Here is a 25,150-nt window from a genome sequence, read left to right on the forward strand (position 1 = left end):
GTGTGCAGTGAGTGTATGTAGTATGCTGTGAGTGTGTGCTGTGAGTGTATGCAGTGTGCTGTGTGTGCAGTGTATAGTAAAAAAAAAATTAAATTAAAAAAATTTTTTTTTTTAAATGTGGGGTCCATGCTCAAACCGCGTTATAAGTGGATCCGCGTTATAATGGGGTTGAGCTGTATATATAAATGATTCTACTGTTTGAGACAGGACCATGGCAGTCCAGCCATTGCAAGACATTTACTGTACCTCTGATGAACCTGCATACTATGAACTGCCTGAGAGATAGTCAGTAACTGTGACTTATGAGATACCCAGTAACAAATTACAGGTAAAAAAAAGCTGCCCAGCTACCACTCGGAAAAAGAGTAACTGCCCTCTTCGTAAATAATAAAATATCTCTGTCACGGGAGACCAGTACTTTTACACCGAAACCACCAGGATCACTAACACCAGACGGGACAAGGTTGTTGAATAAAATTAGGTTTATTCTGGCAAGCCAGCAGACAATACAAAGATGCACAAAACAAGATACAATACCAACTGGGGACCTGGGGAGTAGACCCTAGCCTTGCTAGGTGCAGAGGCGCTGCTTCAAGTAGGCTTGCCCTGTCCGCTTCTCGTCCAGGAAATCAGTGTTGATCACACAGCAGCCACTCTGACATGTATCTCCAGCTGGTCACAATCAAGATCCAAATTTATTCACAGAATAATCTGTCTCTCAGATAGATTAGTGCTCTGCTCAGCAGCTCCCCTTATATAGCCCTCGGTGGTTATCCTATACATGGGACAGGGGCTGCTGGCCAACCAGATCACGGATTGAGTTGGTGCCACAAAAGCCAGAGGAGGGGGTGTGCTAAGGCAATCAAGACATGTGGATAGGAGCCACAGTCTCCAGGAGAAAAAAGGCTATCCTTCCTGAGAGCTCCTCCCCAGACCTGATTGTCCACTCTTCACAACACTCACCAAATATCTTGACACCTTTGTCTCAATCCATATTTCTATGCTTAAATCATGATTAAATCACAGAGTCCCCTCCATGGAAATGTACAAACACAAATCATATTACAAGTCTGCTATCTTAGAAATTATTACATACAATCCACATTTACAAGGCTGACCCTCACAAATACATTGCAGTGGTTACACAGAGATCACAAAACACTTTACCTCATATTGCTTGCTCAACTAGACTGGGGAATTGCATTAACATGGAATAAAGTGCTTTACATACAATATTTACAGACATAGGATATTTTATGTCATACATTGGTTATATTCCTTGTTTCTTCCCCAGACATAAAGTACATTTGGACGAAATAAGCCTTACATAGGTGGCCAAGTTACATGGTTTTAGGGGTAGCTAGCTGGGCTTGCGCTTTACTGTGTGATGCCAGCTACCCCTACCATCACATCACCCCCCTCAAGATGAAGGCTCTGGGGAAACCACCTCAGCATGTGGCTCCCCTAGCCTGAAAATCCTTGATGTCTGTAGGGTACTGGGATTGTCCAGCTGGGAGAGACCATCTGCACTGCTGTGCCCCAACCCTTATCGAAGTCCAAGTCCTGAGAGGCACGGCTCTAGGTTGACCAGGTCTCACTCTCCCTGGGCATCCTCCGCAACCAATTTAGGGGGTTGTGCTCCATGAGCCCCGGATAGGGCTTCCCACATACATAGGGCTGCCAGCACTCATGAGCCAAAGCAGTGGCCAGGCACACTGGCAGAGCCTGTAACACTGCCCCACACTCTGGGGACCAGGCTGCCGGACCTCGAGATGCCTCTTTGTCACCTCAGTCAGGAGTCTGTCTGGGACGCTACCCTGTCTCTAGAACTGTATGACTGCCACTGTCCTACAACATTAGTCAGACCTCTCCCAGAACAAGGGTCATCACAGCACTCTGAGTGGACAGTTCAAAGGAAAGGGTGCAATGGCAGGCACAAATAAGTATACAAAGTATCTTTAACACTACAATAAGTAATCAACCACTCAAATATAAACATAACACCAGCATGAATATACAGTATATGGGTCATATCAAGGGTGCATTGAGGGTCTGGTCCTCTCCACCAACATGGTAGCACGAGTAAACGGTCTGCAGGCAGGACAACGTTCTTGTGACACCCAAACAACAAACCCAGGAGTTCACGTTCTGGCGTGGTCTGGAGTTACTGTATGCACAGTGGCAGCACGGAGGTTAGAGGAAGATATCCCCTTCGAAAGGAACGAGCACGCTGGATTTCTGGAACCTGTAAAGACGAGCTTTAAGTACCAGAAGGGTTTATGGACCCCTTCACTTGGGTGCCAACTGGTCTTCCAGGATCGCAACCACCTGCTTGTTGGCGTTAGTGATCACATGGTCGCAACCAGTCCCAGTGACAAAAACTGAAGTATCTTCCCATTGAAAACAAACAATACAAACATGAAATAGGGTCGCTAGAGTACTGCCCACTATGACGTACAGGGAATGTCATCGAGCATTCAAAAGGACAATATTACCCAGGATCAAAGTGTACTAATCGCAGTGACATGTTTAGTGGGTTACATCTGGCTGATGTATACTTTTTAGAAAAAATTAAATCTGACGCCTATAAATCAAATAAAATTCAAGTTAGTTTGCTGAGACTTGGGAGGAGATTCATTTCCACCCTTATGTGTGAGGTCACTGTATGATCATCAAGTGTTTGCACAGCCAGAGTCCCCCCTTCCCTTATCTTTATTCTCTCTCTGATAAGGGCAGGGTGCGATCATGGTGAGGACAACACTTGATGCAGGGACCCCAATGAAATGCTACTTGTAATGAAATAAAAAGGTTTTGTGATCAGCTATATGGAATTGCACATTTAAATCCCTATTAACAGGACAGTAGGAATAACAACGGGGAATATGTATCAACATGCTGCTATCCGCTCGAAAACATAGAGCAAGTATTTGCATCCGTCTCAATTTGTGAGCAGTGACGTATTGTATGAATATTTCAAATCCTTATGCTTACATTTGGCTAAGATATCTTTGGAGCACAGGCCAATGTCGCCTAAACCTGATGGTTTTATATGAACCACCATGGAAAATTGCACCAGTTATGGGGGCAACGTTTCATACATCTCATTGTAATATTGCTGTGACTCCCCAAATCCTCCTATTTCTACTTCCGAAAAGCTGATGTCACAAGATTAACTAATGGCAATGAAATGTTTGAAGGATTACATCTGGGTGATTGATACTTTTATTTTTTTTATATCTCATGTTACTGTGTGTTCAGAATTGCTTTCAGTCAGAGCCCTCTCCCCCTCCCCTTATCTTTATTAGCTCCCTGATAAGGGCAGGGTGGGGAAAAGGAAAACACATTATTGACAAACACTTCCCCCTTTCAGAGGCTGCAAAGAAATGCAATTTGTAATTGCTTTACAATAGATCAGGGGGTTTCACCTGTGATCCGTGGACCTCAGGGGCGTGGGAGTCCATGGAGCAGGTCCAGGGTGTCCCGTGAAAAATAAATAAATTAAAACATTTTTTTTTTTAGAGCTGCCTAAAACAGAACCTGAAAAAAAAAAATATATTATTTAATAGTGTGGGGGGTATGTAGGTAAATACTTGAGGATATATGGGTCAGTAGGTTCAAAAACGTTACTGCAACAGATGAAAGCGGCCAAACACTGCGGTTAGCAGTTTGAATTGTTTAGGGAAGCCAACACTGTTACCGGTATATTCTTTTAAAAAATATTTTTTTTTCTTGGACTCTAGATGGGATTGCACCTATTAGCCTCTCCAACCTCTGGATAAAACATGTATTTAATGCATACAGAGCATCCATGAGATGTTGCCATGATCCTCTGTCCCTCTCTCATGTGAAGCACCAAAATGTACTGTATATTATTATTATGGTGCATGTCGCAGTTTGGCAGCACTTGGAACACACAACAAGCACACACTAATGCCGTCACTGGCAAGCCGCACAACCAACCACAACCACCACCACGTGACATGCTAACGTTACAAGGGGGGGGGGGGGGGGGAACCTTTGCACGCTTAAACGCAGCAGTCCCTCCTACTTGACGTGAGCACGCACAGAAGCCGCCCCTCTTCTTACCCTGCCCGCCCATCACCGCAGCAGCTAGCCAATCGGGCCGCAGCCCTGTCGGCCTCAGCCCCACGTGACCGGCAGGGAACACACGGCGGGTGAAATTCAAATATTTGAGCCGCTACAACCTACAAGGCAGGGCAGAGGGACACACAGCTACGGAGAGAGAAGGGTCACCACGCAACGACTCGTCGCAATATAGAGACAGGGCCACACAGCAGCACCACCACACAGCAGCACCGCCGCCGCCCAAATTACAAGGGACCCGAGGAGTGAGCGGCAATGGACCCCTTCACAGAGGTGAGTGCCCACTCACACTGGGATATTCCCCCCCCCCTCCTTTCTGCCACATTTGCTGTTGGGGCCGCTCCCATCCCATGTCTGTTCCCATGTGCATGGTGGGCATTGAGTTTCTGTGCTGCTGGGTGGGCATTGAGTTTCAGTGCTGCTGGGTGGGCATTGAGTTTCAGTGCTGCTGGGTGGGCATTGAGTTTCAGTGCTGCTGGGTGGGCATTGAGTTTCAGTGCTGCTGGGTGGAAGTACAGTAAGGAGTTTAGGGATAGGGGGGATGTGCAGCGACCCCTCCCATTACTTAGCTGTTCCACCCATAACAGGTCTTGCAGTACAGGCTGCTCTCACCTGACATATGGACAAGTAACGTATTGTGTATAGCGCCAGCAATGTATATAGCAGTCTACGATCACCTTATTTTTGTTTAATGTGTGTGTATGTATGTGTATATATATATATATATATATATATATATATATACACACATATATACACACACACACACACACACACACACACACCCTGGCTGTGCTCAAAGCTGTGACCATGCAGCAAGCTTAAGCCTATAGGGAACCATGTTAAAAATGGTTTTTGAAGCAAAAAGTGGCACTGTCTGCTCATTTGCATGTCATTTCCCAGAATCCCTTGCTGCAGTGGAAGTGCTGTATGCTGGGTGATAATGGTGAAAGGCGGGGTTGCAGACCTGCCTAAGACATGCAGATGAGCATACAGTTGCATTTGTGTGTATATATATATATATATATGCATTTTGTTGGCCACAGAATGGTATCGTCTATTCATTTTTGATTATATATAACACACACACTTGTGAGCACATTCAAATCTCAGGTCTGCAAGACTGCCTTTCCTCATTAGCTCTTAGCATACTGTGTTTCCACTGCAGTAAGGGATTCTGGGAAATATATCAATATATAATTTACATGCCATTTCCCAGAATCCCTTGCAGCAGTTGAAGCACAGTGCTGCGGGTCCAGTGCTCCCTGTGGCACATGCGCAGACTACAGCTGCAGTCTGTAGGGAGCGCAGGGGTGTGTGGCCATGGCAGGGCATATCTGGCAGTCTGCCGAGCACCGAATGTCCTGGCATATACATGCGTGCCGGGGGGGGGGAGGATTGCGGGTAGTTGAGCGCGCTACAAAGTCTTTTTGTTTTACATAAGCGCCGAGTGCGGTTTTGCGCACGCGCTCTACGTGAGCGGGGACTTGCATATATAGATATATGTAAGTAACCACGGCAAGCGCCACCTGCTCAGCGCTAGCGGGGACTCAGCCTAAGGCTATGGGCATGGTCAGTGCTTAGGCGCTGACGCTCGACAGTGAGCCCCTGCAGCTGCAATGAGAGCGGCTTTAGCAGGGGCTCGCGCACGCTTCCGCAGGCGCGCAGAAGCGTGCTGACTTTCATTCGACAAGTGACATTTTAGATTGAGCGCTGAGTCTGCTCATGTGAACTCCAAAGCAACCAATGAGGTGAGTGGAGCAGGGGGAGAGATGTGGACGGGAGCAAGGTGAGTTGTTGCGTGGGGGGGAGGGGGAGAAGAAGTGTCCCAAGGGGACGGGGGAGAGACTGCCTGCCAGCAGGGTGGGTGAGTTTATGCTCGGTGGGGGGAGTGTCCCAAGTACCGCCGCCCGCCTCGCAAGCGTGCTCACTACCTCGCCGGCCAGGCAAAAGCTCCTGCTTGCGCTGGGCAGGCACAGCGTGAGCGCGCCTCAGCATGAGGCAGGAGTATGGACGCGGCGTTAGGGGGCTGTGGTGTGTACAGCACGCGCCGCAGCGGCCACTGGGGACCTGGCCTAAGGGCTAATGAGGAAAGGCAGTTTTGCAGACCTGTCTTGAGATCTGAATGTACTCACGTGATTTTTCATTTGTGTATATACATACATACAACTCAACAAATGCGAGTGCATTTTACCTGCTGTCAAGTCTTACCGGCGGGTGGTGCTGCGTCTCCCGACTTTCTCCTGCGTCTCTCCCTCAAAATCCTGTCTCCCCTCGTGTGAACATAGCTGCATGGTGTCAAATGATGCCGCGTTGCCATGACAACGGGACGCTACGTGACATCTTGTCATGGCAACGTGGTGTCAGTTGCAGGGGGAGACCCCCGCACCACATAAAGTGAGACGGGGTGGGGGGGGGGGGCAGAGCGAGGGGGCTTACAGTACAATAAATAAATAAAAAATTGGGGGGAGGGGGAGTTTCTTCTGGGTGAGGGGTTGTTTTTTTTTTTTTATATATAATTTGTTGAATAGTTGGTGTTGGCTATCTATCTATAACACACACACCCTGCTTGGCAGGCGAGATATTAACATTGCGTTAAACTAATTTAGATTGTAAGCTCCCTAGGACAGGGACACCTTTTTCCTAACGTTACTTTTTATGCATAAAGCGCTTATTTCCATTCTGTCTATTATTATTATTATTATTATTATGTCACGTGTGTTACTGCTGTAAAGTGCTATATACATGGATGGCAGTGCTATGTAAAGATATACAGTACATACATACAGGCATACCCTGCTTTTAAGGACACTCCCTTTAAGTACACTCGTGAGTAAGTACATATCGACCCAATAGGTAAACAGCAGCTCACGCATGCGCCTGTCAACACGTCCTGAACAGCAATACCGACTCCCTACCTGCACCGAAGCTGTGCGCAAGCAGGGAGACTATTGAGCCTGTTACAAATGCGTTATTTACATCAGTTCTGCACGTATATGACGATTGCAGTACAGTACTTGCATCGATAAGTGGGGAAAAGGTAGTGCTTCACTTTAAGTACATTTTCGCTTTATATACATGCTCCGGTCCCATTGCGTACGTTAATGCGGGTTATGCCTGTATAGGCTTCTGTGGGAGATAGCTGCTTTTAAAAGGCCATGTGACCAGGCTCAGGACACTTTGCAGTGACGGCTCATGATCACACAGGTTGGTTCTCACTGAATAGACAACACTAACAGCCAGGCAAAGATATCCAGTGTTCGCACCTTCATCCCCAGGCGGGTCTGCGACACGTTGCAAAGCAGGAAGGTGAATGCGCACAAAAACAATGACATTAGTTGACCCGGAAATCCAGCATTACCGAGGTCTGTGTCTCTGATTAAAGTGTCTGGCAGCCATGTTTACCTTTCACACCTTGTTCCTTTTTTTGATTTTTATTTTCTCACTACAGAGATGGTATTACAATAGCCACCTAGATGTTCTGCCTTTCCTAATATAGGGATCAGCAGTGTGATTTAAAGCGAAGTGTGGATACTATTTAGCAATGGACGGGTTAATGTAAAAAATGCTACAAAAAAGTACTACTGGGTTAATCACCCATTTAACTTGAAGTTTGACAGCTGTCCGAAGCAGTGTTGGGTGGCACTTCTAGCTGAGATGCATAGTTTTGTTATAATAATATTTGCATGTATCTTTTTATATAGTGCCAATACAATGAGTGCAACAAACACAATCGGACAATAGCAAAGTAAATTCAAGCCCCGGAGAGCTGGCAATCTAAGTGGTATATTGGGAGACACAGCAACAGCCGGGTGAGGGGATACGTGCATGATTTACAGTAAATGTGCATGAAATCCTAACGCAAAATAAAGTGATTTAAGGAATACAGGCTGTTGGGATTGTGTTAATCTCTAGAAAAGTGACAATGTTTTTGTAAAGCACCAGTGATACTACGGCCCCAGGGCTCCCTGCTGCACGCACGTCTGGGTGAAAGTCGCGGTCTGTGGTTGAGCTGCAGGAGATCATGGCGGGAGCGTGGCCATGATGTCACTCGGTTGGATCGCCCTCATTGGCTGAACTGCCGCCGTGACATGGTCAGCGCTCCATCACCACAAGAAAAGACAATCCTTGACTTTTACAAAATGTGGTTGCGTATCGCGATCTCTACATGCGCGTGCAGGCAGCTGCTGGGCCGGGCACCACAGAGGAGCCGATCTTGCGCGTGCAGCAGCGACCACCAGGGACTTAGGCTAAGGCCTCGCTGCCTCAGTCAGCGCGCCCGCACTGCATGCTGGCAAAGTGCTGAGAGGCAGAATTATACTTGCATGTCTTTATTAACAGTGGTGTGCCAATTATTTCTATGATTCCTCCCGTAGCTCTAGATGGCTCCCCTCCTCCCCATCTCAATGGCTCCCTGCGCACCACGTGACGCGTTGCCGCTTGGTATCACGATCCTCGTATATCCCCTGCTGGCTGACGCGTCACAGTGCGCAGCGAGGAGGGACTGGGGCCAGCTCGGGAGGAACTCCGGTCTGGTGAGTGACGCGCCCGCACGCACCGTCGGATGTAGCGGGACCCAGGCCTTAGGCTGAGTTCAGACAGGCTGCTACACTACTTCGTGTTTGCGAGCCTCTGTCTGCTGGGCGATGTGTGCTCATCCCCAGCAGACAGAACGATTGGAGGCGGGACCACGTCAGCCATTTAATCAAAAAAAGAAACAACGTATGTGTGATTTGGCTGGCGAAGTACACGTAACGCGGCTGCCACTTGAAATTACAACTTCAGTTGTCTTCAAGTGCAGCGGCGACAGCGCTGTACTTCACTGCCGGGTGTCGTTTTCAGTTTGAAAACTCCCACACATCAAAGCGAAAGAGTGGCGAATGTGTGCGCACACGTTGCATCGCATCCTGTATGAACGCAGCCTTATGACGGTACGATGACAAGATACAATAACCAATGAATATCACTTCCAGCATTTTACCATCAAGGCTCTTGTTTTTTCTGTCTTTGTTTCTTTTTGAATGCATTGCAAAGAAGGGTGGGTAGCCGTGTTGGTTTCTTCCATGTAGTATGTGGTATGTTATCTTTTTTTTTTTTTTATTGGACCAACAAGTAGTTGATATTTTACAAGCTTTCGAACCTCTCAAAGTCCTTCATCGGGTTTTGCTATTAAATTTTTTTTTTTACAATCTGCCTACATCATTCATTTGCAGTTATTCTTTGTTTTGCCTAAGGACCAGCTCAGACAGAACGCGATGCGATGTGCGCACGTCCGTCGCAATTTCGGGGTTGTTGGTGGGTGTTTTCAAACTGAACTCCACCGGCGGAAAAGTGCAGCGTTGTCGCTGCGTCATTTTGCCGCCACAACCCGAATTGAAATTTGGTGCTACGGTCGCGTGACGTGAGCTGGTTCAGCCAATAGAGGCGAACCAGCTCCGTGACGTGTCCGTTACACGCCCCAAACGCCGCGACCCAACGCCTGCAGTTTGAACAGAGAACGCCGGGCTGCAGGAGCGCGTGGCGGAGGCGCGAACGCAAGCACAGTCCCGCAGCAGCCTGTCTGAGCGAGCCCTTATTTGCTATTGCTTCAAGGTTCCTGTTTTTTTCACTTCGTTGACACACCGCATTTGTGAGGACACACCCTGTGCATTTTTTCAGCATAGCACAGGAAATGCTGGAGCCGCTGTTTTCTTTCCCCCCCCCTTTTTTTTTTTTTTTTAACTGTGACTCCACATGACTCGAATCTTTTTATTTTTTTTATCCTGGAATTTGAACTGTGTGCTTGATTGCATGTCATTACCCACAATCCCTAGCTGCAGTGGAGGCATTGTATGTGAAGCGATACTGGCCAAAGGCAGGGTTGCAGACCTGTCTGCGACCCAAGTGGTGTTTTTATTTGCTGTATCCTGGAATTGGTAGTTCTACCATTACAGCGGCAATCCTCAATCCTCATTGAAGCCTGTATGAGTATAGCACCTATAATGTTGATAACTATCCCTTAAAAAAAAACACATTATTTTCTAGTATCTGGGTTGTGGGGAGAGCTCCATTTCAACCTCCTGGGGCACTTGATATTTAAAACGCATTTTTTACAAATATGATGTTGGTACATAGGCCTACACAATCTTGGCAAGCTCAAAACCCAGACCCACAATGTTATCTATTTTGTATATTTATTTGTGCCAGTTGGAGTGCCACAAGGAAAGTGACCAAGTATACTATGATAAACAAAGAAACCACACTGCACATCCAATATGACAATATATTTAGTACATTACTCCTGTTTTTTTTTTTTTTCTTATAACGTTTGGCTAATTTAGTTCAATCTCGGCCAAAACATGTTAAGCCTGCAACCACGTCACGGTAAACGCTATCCGCAGGTCCTACACTACCAGTTTTATATTGGGTCTTCTGAATTTCTTCTAGAGGAAACGAAACAATTATACAACCAATAGCATGGGGTGCGTGACGTATGCGGTGCCTATGGGGTTAACATTTTAAGAGCCCTATAGAAGCTACAGTGCAGTTAAAATCAAGAGTGTCCTAGTAAAAAAATAAAGTGCAACAAAATACATACGTCCCAGCTTATTGCTACAGCAAAGGTCATCGCCACCTTCTGGGGGAATAAATCTCTCGATAGACTGCTACATTCACATGTAGTGCAGGACCTGCTGATATGGGTCTACCGTGCTGTGGTTGCAGTCTTAAAATGTTTTGGCCAAAAGATTTAACTAAATGACCCAAACCTATTAGAAGAAAAACATATAGTGATGTGCATTGGGGCTTCTTTGTTTCTTAGGCCGCGCTTATAGCGACGCAACGTCGCGTCAAAACAAATGTATTGACTCAGTCTCGTGCGCTTGTAGTAGAAGCAACGTGATGGCTTGGTCATGATCGCTGGAAGTCACCAATTTGATTTTTCTCAGCGATCGCAGAGTGACACACACACACACACACACACACACACATTCCGCAGCGTGACGTCTCCGGTACTATAAGCGCGGCCTTAGTACAGCGCTTCTTGGTTGGGAAGGGAATTTAGCTTGGGTGAAGGGTGCATATGGAAGTCAGATATGGAAACTGTTGAAGGTGTCGATCAACATTCTCTGCAGAATAATTGATTTAGTTTTTTTGGATACAGTATTAAACGTGACATTTCTGAAAGGAATTGGGAGTTGAGAAATTTCCTTCTCTGTAGAGTTTGCTTTTTGCATAGATCTACGCTGGAAAGAATTCCTAGGATGGCTACTATATTCTGGGTTAAACTAAGAATTGGGCCATTGTATGTAGAGACTACGGAATGTGCGACTATGCACAGACCATTTATTGTGTCGGACAAGTTTTGATAACTTCAGATTGTGGGAATAAATCTCATCAGGTTGTCATGGGATCTGAATCCGTGGAGTAGCACAATCACCTTGCTGTTGAAATCGCATTGTCCATTTTAGCTTTAGGGAATCAATCACTCTATTTTTATTTCTCTAGCAAATTTTTGAAAAAAACATAATGGTTATATGCCAATCTGTTGGATGCATACTTTTGATTGCCAGTCCTGACAAAGGTAATCCCATTGTGGTGGATGCTAGGATTTTCAAAATGCTGCTGCCCACGGCTTGTTAAAAAAATAAAAAATAATTGTCGGAACGTTAAAGGTGGTGGATTTTTTTTTTTTTTTGCTACTTGTAGGGAAAAAAAACACGTCTTCTAAAGACAGATTTTCAAGTAATAGGGAGAGAAGGCTGTGCAATACTTCTTTGGGATGCTGAATGCTGGTTTCTGATGATGATGATAAACATTCTATATTGTATGAATCGGTACCAAACAAAAAAACTAGATACGAGAAATTGTTTAAGACCTCTTCCCGTTACAGAATGAAGAACAAGAAACATGATTAGCGATTTCTGTTTTCAGTGTTTTGTAAAATCGTTTTTTTTTTTTTAAACAATTCCAAAAAAAAGTGCAGAGCATTTATTTTTTAGTTTCTATACTCCCCTCGTGTTGCTTTTGTCTCCAGCCCGCGGCTTGGATGCTGCCAGAGGTGGAACTCTATAGGAAATGATGCTTCATTTCAGTTTGCTATGGTTTTCTAATTGGATGTGCAGGATTTATCAGTCAGTGGTGTTTTTAGATGATGCCTACAGCTAGAAACCCTTCTTTATAATGGCGTGGGGCGGCCCTGAGCCTTTTTGCCATCCCTACTACTGTGTTTTTAACCCTTTCCAAACTCCAACAGAGGAAACCACACTTGTCGGGGCTGTTTTCTCTTGAATATAACTGCTATGTAGGATTGGCAGGCACATGCTCTACACTTTCTAGTATGTAGATTGGAGGGGTTTCAAGTTCTGTTTTCTTTGAAAAAAAAGTAGTTTGTGTATAGGGATAATCTGCATCCTTCTGCAATGCAGCATGTTAATTCCTGGGGGTGAGGCGTTTTCGTTGGACGTGCTGCAACTATAACCTCTCCTCGCATTATTTAAAATGGAAGATTGCGCTTGTGTTGGTTTTTTTTTTTTCTTTTCCTTTCTCCTTTTTGAATCCGCACCCAGCTTCTTTTTCCATAATTGGTAGGATGTGACTTTCTGGTGTTGGCTGTAGAAAAGATGTAGTCGGTTGGCTGGGAGCTGTGGGCAACGTTCCAGCACATATCTTTGTACAAACGCGCAGAGCCTACTTTTTACAAGCTTCAACCCGAGTGATGCTACGAAGCAGCCAAAAGTCGTAGCTGTTATGACAATTGAAAACGGCTTAACCCTGAAAGTGACTATTGGTTAGTTTGAAGCTGGGTGGGGATGCAGTTTCATGACTTAATGCAGCACTGTAGGGTTTGCATTGCTAAGTCTGTCTTTTAAAACGCGCTGCCTTTTATTGAACTCTTCAGTGCTGGAGGGTTTTGCAACATGTTAAAGCCAAGTATCTCATGTTCCTCCAGCACTGAAAAGGTTGGGGGTGGGGAGGGAGGGGGAAAAAGCATGGCTATTATGTATGGGCATACTGTACAAACGTACTATTTGTAGTTGTGATTTTAGTACTATATGTACGTATGTAGATGGCGGAAACAAATACAGTTGGTAGTTATTTAGAGCTTTCACAAGACTAATACGACTTCTTGTTTGGAGTGATGTGCTAAACAGAAGGTTAACACCACAAGGGTCATCAGGTGGAATGCATCGGCACTCAAACTACTTGTAGACTCCCAGCAGTCTGCCATGCGAGCTGCTCAGTGTCTACAGGCCATCAGAATGGTACAGTCCTATCCCTATGAGAGAAAATGGTCCAGTGACTTAAAGCCATTTGTTAGCCTTACTGTGTGGTATGCGAATGTTGCACTCGTTAACACAATGCTTTGCGTTAACGGTGGCTCATTATTTAACAGTAGTGCTATTGAAAACAAGAATTTAGGAGTTAACCCATGTGTTACGTTGTGCGTAAACGGCTGGAATAAGTCTGCCGTGTGTGGGGTAGTCTCGCTTCAGATCCTACTCCTGTATGGATAGGTTAAAAAGCTGCTTCGTTCTAAAAACTATTATGAGTCATTCATATGCTGAGCCAATCAAATTTGAACTGGCGGCTTTTTGTAAGCAGCACATTCTTGGAGAATGACCTGACAAGTTCCACTGGTTGGGTTTGGCAGGCTGTAAAGTGTGTGGCTTTACCTCAGTGGGGTTTTGTTTGTTTTTGTTTGTTTTGAAGCACATTGATTTCAACTCCGGGGCTCCCCTGTTTCCCGAAATACTCACATTTGAAAGGGCTATTGGTAGCGACTCAGACTGGCCAAAGAAAATGTCAGTTTAAAAGGTCCTGCGTCCCGCGCGCCAATAGGAAGCTGCAACATCATTCTTTGCAACTTCCTACTGGTACGTGGGAACTTTTTTAAACAGAAGTCGGATACCGGCATCACTTTCAGATGTAATTCTCGCGGAGGGGGGGAGGGCTGAAACTAACGTGGTTTAGCTCCGGAGACCCCCTGCTTCCCGCCTAGCGAATAATAATGATTTTTTTTTTTTTTTAGAGCCAACTCTCTTAATATACCCATTCATCAAACCTCTGTGCCTGTTTATTGCCTAAACTCTTCAATGCCAGAGTGGTTTGCAAAGCTTTAACATGCTGTACAGAGCATTAAACACCCAGATAACCATAAGAAAATGAATCCTGAACCGAATAACATTATAGCATAGTCCAATATATGTGCTTTCAAATGTTTGCACACTTTAAACAGATTTTTAAATTGTCAACAACTTTAAAATGACACAAAAAATTAATGTAAGTGGGCGTTTTTTTTTCCCCCCAGATGAGATTGAAGCAGGGGGTCTCCGGAGCTGAACCCCCATTAATTTCACATCTGGGAACCCCTGCTTCCTGAGATACTTACCTCCTATAGGGTGTGCCAGTAGCCGCTCTGGCTCGCTAGCAGGGATCACACTATAGCTGCTTTTCAAAGCTTGTGGGCCAATAGGAAGCCGTGACAGCATCTGGCGCGGTTTCCAATTGGCCACGTGACGCAGGAGCTTTAAAAAGGAGAGCGATACCGGCTCCCCACACGGAGGTAAGTATCTTGGGACCCAGAGCTAAAACCTATGTTTATATCAACATGTCTCCTGTTTGGTTTGCTTCTTAAATGCTTTGCAAAGTTACTTGAATTATCTCAAGATATTGTATTTGTTTTTTCTTCCCATAGAGACTGCTTGAAAGAACACGAGCCAGGAGAGAGAATTTGCAGAAGAAAATGGCTGACAGACCCACAGCAGGGGCACGCAACGTGGCACAAACCAAACGGCCCAGAGAGCCGCTTTTAGAGACAAATCGTCAGCCACCAACACCGGCTGAAGAAGGTAAACCAGCCTCTCCTCCAAATCTGTATTTGTCGTTCAACTGCTGCACAGGTCTATGGGCCCAAGTATATTTTTGGAAATCCTGTTTCTTGTCATTAATACCAGAGACTAGACTTATTTTTATTTTAAACATTCTTGGTAGCGGGAGAGCAAATTTGCCCATCTCTACCAAAGACTCTGGAAAATAAAGCATCTTTGTTTGCCAGGGCATGCTTTGTCTATATTGGTCTATGTATACCCACATCTTTAGCGTTCTGGAGAGTGGAGATGCAGACAGTTACAAATGCTGGGTGCCCATTCAATGTATGTGTATCTTTATAGCACCATCCATGTACGTAGCTCTTTACAGCAATAACACACATTACCTAATCCGATTTTATAGTATAAATAAGGCTGGAGTGCTACTTTTTTGTAGTTGCTATTTTTACCCACATCTTTAACCATATCTGCATGATATGTTGTGATTGTCTCTGTTTCTCCTCTAAATCCTATGGAAAGTCTGCGTTTTTTTGCAGAATAATTTTGAACTATTGTGTGTAATGGAATAGGTCTTGCGTATACACAGAACCGTACACACGCATTAACAGTGGCTTACTGTAGGATCTCACCAGTGGCTCTGAAAACACGCTAGCATATCGATTTGTAAAGTAGTATCAGCGAAATCCTCTTAAAACGCTGTCTTTAGGGCTAGGTTTTTGTTTGTTTGTTTTTAGACAGGAGATACACTCTGAGACATCTTAAAAGCCCTTACACAATATCTGGAAATTCTCTGATCGGGCTAACCTGTTTTAAAATACTCTCCTGATATCCTTACATGTCAGCATATTTTAGCACTCTGTTATTATCCATATTTTTTGTTTCAAATCAAAATTATTATTATTTTTTTAAATGGTTTATGTTTTAGTGTTTATGGGTACAGAAAAAGAGAAGGGGCAGTGGTGTGACTGTCCATGAGGGGGGATTGTACAGCCGAACGGAGTCAAACTTTTTATTTGTGTTCTCAGCTAAACCCTCTTTAAAGCCATCTCCATCAAAGAGACGCTGTTCGGATAAGGTTGAGACGCCCGTTTCGGGCTCTGAGAATAAGCAACCACAAAGCCCAGAAATACTTGCCAACCAGCTGGCATCTGCGATTGTTTCACGTCCCCCTGTGCAAGCCGCATGCCAAACCCCACAAGCTCCCGTGTTATCCCCCGAGAGACCAGAGCCGAACGGGAAGGATGATGCCCGAGAAGAAGCTTCTGTTAAGTTGCGTATGCAGAAACTGGCAAGTCAGAGGCGGTATTGGGATAATGATGGTAAGGGCTCATATGTTATAGGGAACATTATTGTTCTATATCTCTAATGCCTGATTATCTGCAATAAATCTACACTTTAGCCACAACACAATCTTTCTATTAATGAGAAAATAAAATGGCCACACCAGCAGCGTTAATCGTGATTTTTAGTCCATAGTGGACAAAAATATAAAAACGTAAGAGCCAGTCTGACTTTTTAGGAGCGAGATAGGTGTAAAAAATAGTGACTGGCATATTTTAGTGTGTGAAATTGTACTTGTCTGCTTGACAAACTACAATGAAATTGGCATAAGCAGACATTCCAAGGATTTGGCCCATGGGCCACCAGGTGACGAGCCCCTGCTAGAGGTTTGAGCAACACCTTACTGAGCACAATGTTGCAGACCGCATATGCATAGAAAGCTTCGTACCCTTTTATTTTTAATACCATGGTAGAATTATGTGAAAGCAAATTTGTATATGCTGTTTTTTAATGGGAATTTTCAGCAAAGGAACATTGGGAGCCAGTTTGGGAAAATGGTACTACAGTTTGGAAGACTGACAAGTTGTATTTTGGCAGCAAGACCAATTTTGTTAATGGTAGTTGAGTACTTTTGTAGAGGCTCCGTGCAATGGTGTCATCGTAGATGTTTCAATTCGGTTTGTGTTGGATCTTTTTTCTGTATTCCTGTTCGCCACTTGCCATCCCAAACTGTGAGCGGTTTAAAAATTCCTGTGTTGATAAAATGATGAGTGCTGCTACTATTTAAAAATAGCCCAGAAGCTGCATCCAGTTGAGACGATCATGTTGTAATTGTTAGCAGGCATTTTTCCAGGTGCTTCCTTTATGCTGTAAGGCTGCAGAACTGGCAGTCAGCAGCTACCATTTTGTAGAAGCTTTACCAACAGTATTGTAATGAAGGCTGTTCTGCTTCTCTTATTTGCTTGAAAGCAGAACTAAATGTTGCTGCATTAGTGGCAAAAAATAAAAATAAAAAAGAGGGGGGTAGGGTCATTATACCATATGTAAATAGTATTAAATATTCTGCTTTAATAGCCTGCAATTTGCAACTGATTAAATAAGGAAATATATGCACATTTCCAATTATGTAAAACGTCACAATGGAATATCAAAAATATCCTGGAAAAAATATATATTAATTGTTGTTTGCATTTAAAACAAGAGATGTGTATAAAAAATAAAGCTCACCTGACCTGTTGGGCTTACTGGAAGAAGGATTAATGTCTTGACAGAGCTCCCCGTTCCTCCATTCATGAGAATCCCCTCTGATGTGCCTGCATCAGGGGAAAAAAACTATTGCCAGCAGCCATGTTATTGCCTGAGATGCAGTGAATAAGAATGTCCTTTTGAAGTATGATATTCTCATTAACCATTCACTAGTGACCATTTTTTATGTAAAGGGATGAGTGGCTTCCCTAAACAAATCTAGCATTGCTAATAGCGAAGGTTTGACTGCTTTCACTTTTTTTTTTTTTTATTTGTTTTTAATACGTTGCAAGTTTGACGTTTGACTCTTAAATGGGGAAATATTTGTCCGTGTTTTCTTTACCATCCTGCTATCAGAGAGTCTATATGGGGAGGTGGGGCTGGGGGCTCTGGCTGTACAAGCACTTGGTGAACACACAGTGACATCACACAAAATGAAGCAGCCAGAGGGAAATCATACCCTTTGTGTGTGTGTTAGTGTGTGTGTGCGTGTTAGTGTGTGTGTGCGTGTTAGTGTGTGTGTGCGTGTGCCAACTTAAAAAATATTTTAATTATTATTATTTTTATCACCCATATGCGACCTCTTAGGCCTCGTCCAGGGTGAAGCTGAGTGCGCTCATGCGACACATGATCACAATGAGACTGTAAAGCGTGCCCCTTGCAGAGACAAATTTTGATTCTGTCACGGGAGCGGTTCGACCAATGAGGGTCAAATTTCAGCTAGCCAGAAATCTCCCCTGCTTACTCTGCGCCAGGCGGTGCGAGCGAGAGTGTGCTCTCAGCCTGGCCCCGGCCTAAAACATGTCACTGGAAATGGTTCACTTTGGTTTTAGTAGGGTTGGCCCCTTTTAAGGTAGCAACCTGCTCTAAATTGTATACACTTGTTTTTTTTATAGAAAGTTTACTTTTGGTATCCCTTAACTTCTGGTTTTCCTTGGTATCCTTCTGGTGATATCAAGCCACCTAAAACAGGATCCCAGGGATGGTGTAAAATGGACACTGAATTGTCATGGAAACCACAGAATAAAAAAAGAGAGCCTTCAGTAAATCTTTCATCTATAGGGAAACTTATAGGAACAATAAGAGACTTGTCCCTGTTAGCAGTACAATATCACAGGGGTTATTCACCAAGGTCTGTTGTGGGAGACGCACCTGATCCGGTGTTAACTGCCACTGACTTGAATGGCCGTTAATGCTGGATCAGACACGGTTAGCCGCATGGACCTTGGTGCATAACCCCCTAAGTGCATTATGGTGGCGTATACCACTTTAACTGCCTCGTCTAAAGCACCACCCTTTTTTTTTGTCTGATTTTCCAGGTAGTCCACCACCATGTTCTCCCCCAGCACCCATACCTTCTTATGAAATGCTGCCGTCTCCACCACAGCAGCAGACGCTCACTGTGTCCTCTGATACTCCAATGGGCCGGAGGGGTCGTTTGGCCAACCTTGCAGCTACAATTGGCTCCTGGGAAGATGATCTAAGTCATCCATCTGTCAAGCCGAACAATGCACAAGAACAGCCTGGCACGGCTTGTTTATCAAAACTGTCCACTACCAGTGCAGTGTCTGCCAGCATCAATAGCCACAGTGTAAGGCAGGAAGCTGCCTCCTGCTCTCAAAGACCTAAGGAGGAGGCTACTGTGACTAAAGCTGCAATCTCTGCTACATCGGTATGTGATTATATTTATTCTTTTAAAAAAAAAATGTTTAATAAAAACAAATTACAACAGTTTATGTACGATTTTCTGTTTAGAACAGTATGTGTGTGTTTTTTTTTTTTTTTATAAGATTTGGGGTTGTTTCAAAATAATAATTAAAAAAAAAAAGTGCAACCTGGGATCAAAAATGTGGAATCTTCAAAATAGTGAGTATTTAAATGTTGCATGGTTGTCATTGATATGCAGCCTAGAAGGGTGACACTGCAGCTTACAGTGTCTTGTGTTTTTGTTCTAAAATGTCTTGCCCAAAGGGAATGCAGTACGTCATCTAACCCAAGTGATATTTGGCATTACCATGTTCAGAAAGAGGCTCATATTGTATTGGAAAAACTAATAAACCTATATTTTTAAAATAATTGGAATACTAAACTGTATTCTGTATCACGTTGTTCCAAATATTTTGCTTGGTTATACTTTTCCTTCAGGACGAATGGAGGTCAACTCTGAATGTTGCAATAATGTGTGATATGAGACCAGTAATTGCTGCTTTAGAAAAATCCTCATCTCGTTTCCTTTACATTTGTAGGGTGCCGCTGATTCTGCAGCAAAATCCTCCAATGCTGTTACTACCTCTGCCAAAAGCACAGAGAAACCAAAATCCTTGGCGGTTAAATCGGCCAGTGTGGTACCTCCCAATCTGAGGGAACGAGCGGTACCGACATCCGAGGCCGTGAAGTCTTTGTCTGTTAACTCCAGTCCCCAGAAAACCGAGAGACCAACTTCAAAAATCCTTTCGGCACAACCAGCTGCGTCAAAGGATGAGTTCAATAAGGGGACTCCTGTGCACTCTCAGCAGAAGGACAAGACGACAACACCAGGTAGGCTGTGAGATTGATCGGTCCAAACGTACCATTTAACATATCCTATTATTTAGAAATCTTGTTGCATGGAACGTTCTAGCTGAAAGCACACACACATCTGTTTTATTTAGAAAAAGGATGTAGTCACGGAAGTAGTACTGCAAAAATGGCTACGTCTTACTGCATATTAATAGGCAGAGCTCTGTACTACTTGTGCCTCTATCCTTTTTTCTAAATATATTATTATAGGCTTCTATTTGGAACATAGGCGCAGTGATGGGCTAGCCTGCACCAAGGTTGATTCTTATGGGGTTTTTTTTTACCCACTAATCATTGGCAGAGCCTCCTGTATATTAAAAAAAAAAAAATATATCTGATTTGTACTTAAATATTGAGCTACTTTCTAAAGGGTTCAAAGTGTTGACCCTTTTGCCACCAAATAAGAGGTACACGATCATTAAAAAATTTTTTTTAAATTTATTGCAGGTGGTCCAGGGATAAAGTCGTTCCTGGAACGTTTTGGTGAGAAGTGTCAAGAGCATAGTCCGGCCCCGGCAAACAGTGGCCACAGGACAGCTATTTTGACACCAAACACAAAAAGCATCCATGAACGGCTACTGAAGCAGAATGATATGTCCAATACTGCTAATCTAGCACAACAGATCAAAAAGGTAGGGTGTTACTGCTGTGTATAGTCCTGCTTCTGTCTGCTGCTGTTTTTATATAGTCAAACGGGAGTTTTTTTTTTTTTAAATGTTATAAGGAACGTGAAAAGGAGCTTGCTGCACTTCGTGGGCGGTTTGATAAACGTGGTGTGCGGACTGCTGAGAAGGAAGACCTTCCTAAAAACAAGTCACAAGACGCTCAAAGGGTAATCTTCAAATATAAATAAATAAAAAATGTATTGGAGATAATAATAATAATAATAAAAATAAAAAAAACCTGATGCGTCCCAAAATATTTTCTCTGCATATTCTGTCATTGCCTTCTGGGCAAGGTGAAGATCCAGTATGTTTTATATATACAGGCATACCCCGCATTAACGTACGCAATGGGACCGGAGCATGTATGTAAAGCGAAAATGTACTTAAAGTGAAGCACTCCCTTTCCCCCACATATTGATGCATGTACTGTACTGCAATCGTCATATATGTGCATACCTGATGTAAATAATGCATTTGTAACAGGCTCTATAGTCTCCCCGCATGCGCACAGCTTCGGTACAGGTAGGGAGCCGGTATTGCTTTTCAGGACGTGCTGACAGGCGCATGCGCGAGCTGCCGTTTGCCTATTGGCGATATGTACTTACTCGCGAGTGTACTTAAAGTGAGTCTCCTTAAACCGGGGTATAGGAATAGATAGAGAAGATTCTTCTCTGCCTGTGCTCAAAGTGGAACAAATGCTTCTCTTGGGAAATAATTATTATTAGATATTGCACTTTTTAATGTTGGGAAAACCAGGAAATATATGATGAGTAAAACTGTATAATGGTCAAGATATGCTCAGAATAGGGGTGTGGGTAACATATAGAAAAGGGATGTCAAGGGAACCTGAGTGAACTAGGGACCCTGACCCCTATCTAAGTAATAACTCCAACAGCCCTCAGAGCTAGACCATAATAATAAAATACAGTGTCTATGACAGATTACTCACGACCCTTAGGCATGCGGTCCTTCTCGTTATTGCGTGCTCTCAGCCCGATATGTGCAGAGGTAGGAGATCACCCTAGATAGGGAGAGGAATGGCGGTGCACAGCGTGCCAACAGGTGCCTCGTGGGTTCCGGAAGCAGGAAGAATACCGGAAGCTGGTTGTCAATTTTCATGCAAAAAAGTTTATTACACAGCAGTGAACAGCAAAGACAAAAAGTTTAAAAAGAAAAAATCATCTTTAAGAAAGGACTCTGACGCTTTTCGTGCATCCACTGCACTTTGTCAAAGAGTGAAACTGGGGTATGCCTGTATTTATTTATTTTGACCTGCCCCCAGCACTTGCCTTTTTTTTTTTGCGGTGCTCAGCCTTTTCTGCTACTAACCTGCTCTTTATCCAATCGGGACTGAAGCACGCACACCAGAACCAAACTGCATTTTTGTCTCGCTATATCATCAGTCTCGTGACCACTGCCATTTACTACGGCGTTCAGCTGATTCATACAATCTGTAGCCAGTGTGGTCACGGTATTTCCACTTGCCTATTACGGACGGGGGAGCTGATCCATGCACCCAACGTGGGGAGGCTTCATTTATTGCGGGGCCTGTCCTAGGGTCTAACTGGTCATCTTTCCTCCCCCTCTTGTCATCCTCCGCACGGGGCATCGTGTGAGGTGGTTAACACATTATCCCACATATAACTAGGGTTAATGGACAGACTATAGACTCCATGTATTGCACATTTTTGATGGTTCTGGATATATTCTTCAGGCGTTTACAATATAAATATATTTCATTCATATGTGCGTGTCCACTTTTTTGTTGTTACCACTTCAGTTTTGAAGCACCTACCAGGGATTCACTTCCCAATATTATATTACTTCAGCTTTTACATTGTTTGATTTTGCTCTGTTTAATGCTAGCACCCTGAGTTATATATATATATATATATATATATATATATACACACACATACATACAGTGCTCGACAAACCCGGTCGCCCACTCGCCAGGTGCGAACGGAAATTGGCCCGTGGCCAGCTACTTTTCCCCCCTGCTCTGCGCAAATTTTAAAAAAATAACAAAAAAAATATCCTCCTGGCTGATTGGCCAATTGGTCGTGACGCGGAATGGAGCCCTTCTCTGCAGGGGTAATGGCTTCTCCTCGCGCGCGCGGTCCGTCTCCGTCTCCTGCCCGCGCTTCCCTCCTCATCCCCTCCAGTCTCCGCTCCTGTCGGGCAAGAGATGACAGCAGGGGATTTCTCCCCCCATCTCCCCCCCCCCCCTGCCCCGCTTGCCCTCCGGTTCTGCTCCTGTCCCTGTGGCTGCTTGCGCGGGGCAGGAGATGACAGTGGGCGATGTTCCCCCGTCCCGGTTGCCCTACGGTCCCCGCTTTCCCCCAGTGGCTGCTCCCGATGCCAGCAGGGGTGTTCCCCTCGGTCCCCGTGGCTGTCTCCGCTTCCCCACCACCCCACAAATTTAAAAAAATAAATAAATAACAAAACAAAATATCTTCCTGGCTGATTGGCCGTGACGCGGTCGTGACGCGGAATGGAGCCCTTCTCTGCAGGGGTAAGTAATGGCTGCTCCTCGCGTGCGCGGTCCCTGTCTCCTGCTCGCGCTTCCCTTCTCATCCCCTCAGTCTCCGCTCCTGTCCCCGTGGCTGCTCGCGCGGGGCAGGAGATGACGGCAGGGGATTTCCCCCCCACCCACTCCCCGGTCCCGCTTGCCCTCCGGTTCCGCTCCTGTCCCCGTGGCTGCTCGCGTGGGGCAGGAGATGACAGCGGGGAATGTTCCCCCCCCCCCCCCAAACCTGCTTCCCCTTTGGTCTCCGCTCCTGTCCCCGTGGCTGCTCGCGCGAGGCAGGGGATTTCCCCCCCCTGTCCCGCTTGCCCTCCGGTTCCACAGAGTGTGTATGTATGAGAGAGAGTGGTGTGTGTGTGTGTGTGTGTGTGTGTGTGTGTGTGTGTGTGTGTGTGTGTGTGTGTGTGTGTGTGTGTGTGTGTGTGTGTGTGTGTGTGTGTGTGTGTGTGTGTGTGTGTGTGTGTGTGTGTGTGTGTGTGTGTGTGTGTGTGTGTGTGTGTGTGTGTGTAGGACACCAAAGGTACCCCCCACCCAGTCAGTCATCCCCCCACCCCACCCAGTCAGTCATCCCCCCACCCCACCCAGTCAGTCATCCCCCCCATCCCACCCAGTCATCCCCCCACCCAGTCAGTCATCCTCCCACCCCACCCAGTCAGTCATCCCCCCATCCCACCCAGTCAGTCATCCCCCCCATCCCACCCAGTCATCCCCCCACCCAGTCAGTCATACTCCCCACCACCCAGTCAGTCATACTCCCCCCCACCCAGTCAGTCATACCCCCTCAGTCAGTCATACCCCCCCACCCAGTCAGTCATACCCCCCCACCCAGTCAGTCATACCCCCCCACCCAGTCAGTCATAACCCCCCCCACCCAGTCAGTCATACCCCCTCAGTCAGTCATACCCCCCCACCCAGTCAGTCATACCCCCCACCCAGTAAGTCATACCCCCCCCACCCAGTCAGTCATACCCCCTCAGTCAGTCATACCCCCCACCCAGTCTGTCATACCCCCCCACCCAGTCAGTCATACCCCCCCAGTAAGTCATACCCCCCCCACCCAGTCAGTCATACCCCCTCAGTCAGTCATACCCCCCACCCAGTCTGTCATACCCCCCCACCCAGTCTGTCATACCCCCCCACCCAGTCAGTCATACCCCCCCACCCAGTAAGTCATACCCCCCCCACCCAGTCAGTCATACCCCCTCAGTCAGTCATACCCCCCACCCAGTCTGTCATACCCCCCCACCCAGTCAGTCATAACCCCCCACCCAGTCAGTCATAACCCCCCCCACCCAGTCAGTCATACCCCCCACCCAGTCAGTCATACCCCGCCCACCCAGTCAATCATACCCCCCCCCACCAAGTCAAACATACCCCCCCACCCAGTCAGTCATACCCCCCCAGTCAGTCATACCCCCCCACCCAGTAAGTCATACCCCCCCCACCCAGTCAGTCATACCCCCTCAGTCAGTCATACCCCCCACCCAGTCAGTCATACCCCCCACCCAGTCAGTCATACCCCCCCACCCAGTCAGTCATACCCCCTCAGTCAGTCATACCCCCCACCCAGTCAGTCATACCCCCCACCCAGTCAGTCATACCCCCCCACCCAGTCAGTCATACCCCCCCACCCAGTCAGTCATAACCCCCCCCACCCAGTCAGTCATACCCCCCACCCAGTCATACCCCCCCACCCAGTCAATCATACCCCCCCCACCAAGTCAAACATACCCCCCCACCCAGTCAGTCATAACCCCCCCCCACCCAGTCAGTCATAACCCCCCCCACCCAGTCAGTCATACCCCCCACCCAGTCAGTCATACCCCCCACCCAGTCATACCCCCCCACCCAGTCAATCATACCCCCCCCACCAAGTCAAACATACCCCCCCACCCAGTCAGTCATAACCCCCCCCCACCCAGTCAGTCATAACCCCCCCCACCCAGTCATACCCCCCCACC

The 25,150-nt window shown here is 45.8% G+C and overlaps 1 protein-coding gene across 4 annotated transcripts in view; it reads left to right on the forward strand.

Annotated features, from left to right (window-relative positions):
* Positions 1–4,149: 4,149 nt before the first annotated feature.
* ANLN (anillin, actin binding protein) overlaps positions 4,150–25,150 on the forward strand; it is a 53,598-nt gene continuing 32,597 nt past the window's right edge. The window contains exons 1-7 of one of the 4 annotated variants that reach the window (XR_012799215.1): positions 4,150–4,377; positions 14,780–14,933; positions 15,938–16,231; positions 18,758–19,110; positions 19,685–19,976; positions 20,445–20,629; positions 20,722–20,829. Coding sequence is in view for 3 of the 4 variants with exons in the window: in XM_075586625.1 (XP_075442740.1) it covers positions 4,360–4,377; positions 14,780–14,933; positions 15,938–16,231; positions 18,758–19,110; positions 19,685–19,976; positions 20,445–20,629; positions 20,722–20,829 (1,404 nt within the window). In the remaining variant the exon portion in view is untranslated. Of the gene's footprint in view, positions 4,378–12,721; positions 12,872–14,779; positions 14,934–15,937; positions 16,232–18,757; positions 19,111–19,684; positions 19,977–20,444; positions 20,630–20,721; positions 20,830–25,150 lie in introns of those variants that run through there. The other 3 variants (XM_075586625.1, XM_075586626.1, XM_075586627.1) reach the window with 3 other exon arrangements.

Source organism: Ascaphus truei, chromosome 2, assembly GCF_040206685.1.
Source record: "Ascaphus truei isolate aAscTru1 chromosome 2, aAscTru1.hap1, whole genome shotgun sequence".
NCBI lineage: Eukaryota > Metazoa > Chordata > Amphibia > Anura > Ascaphidae > Ascaphus > Ascaphus truei.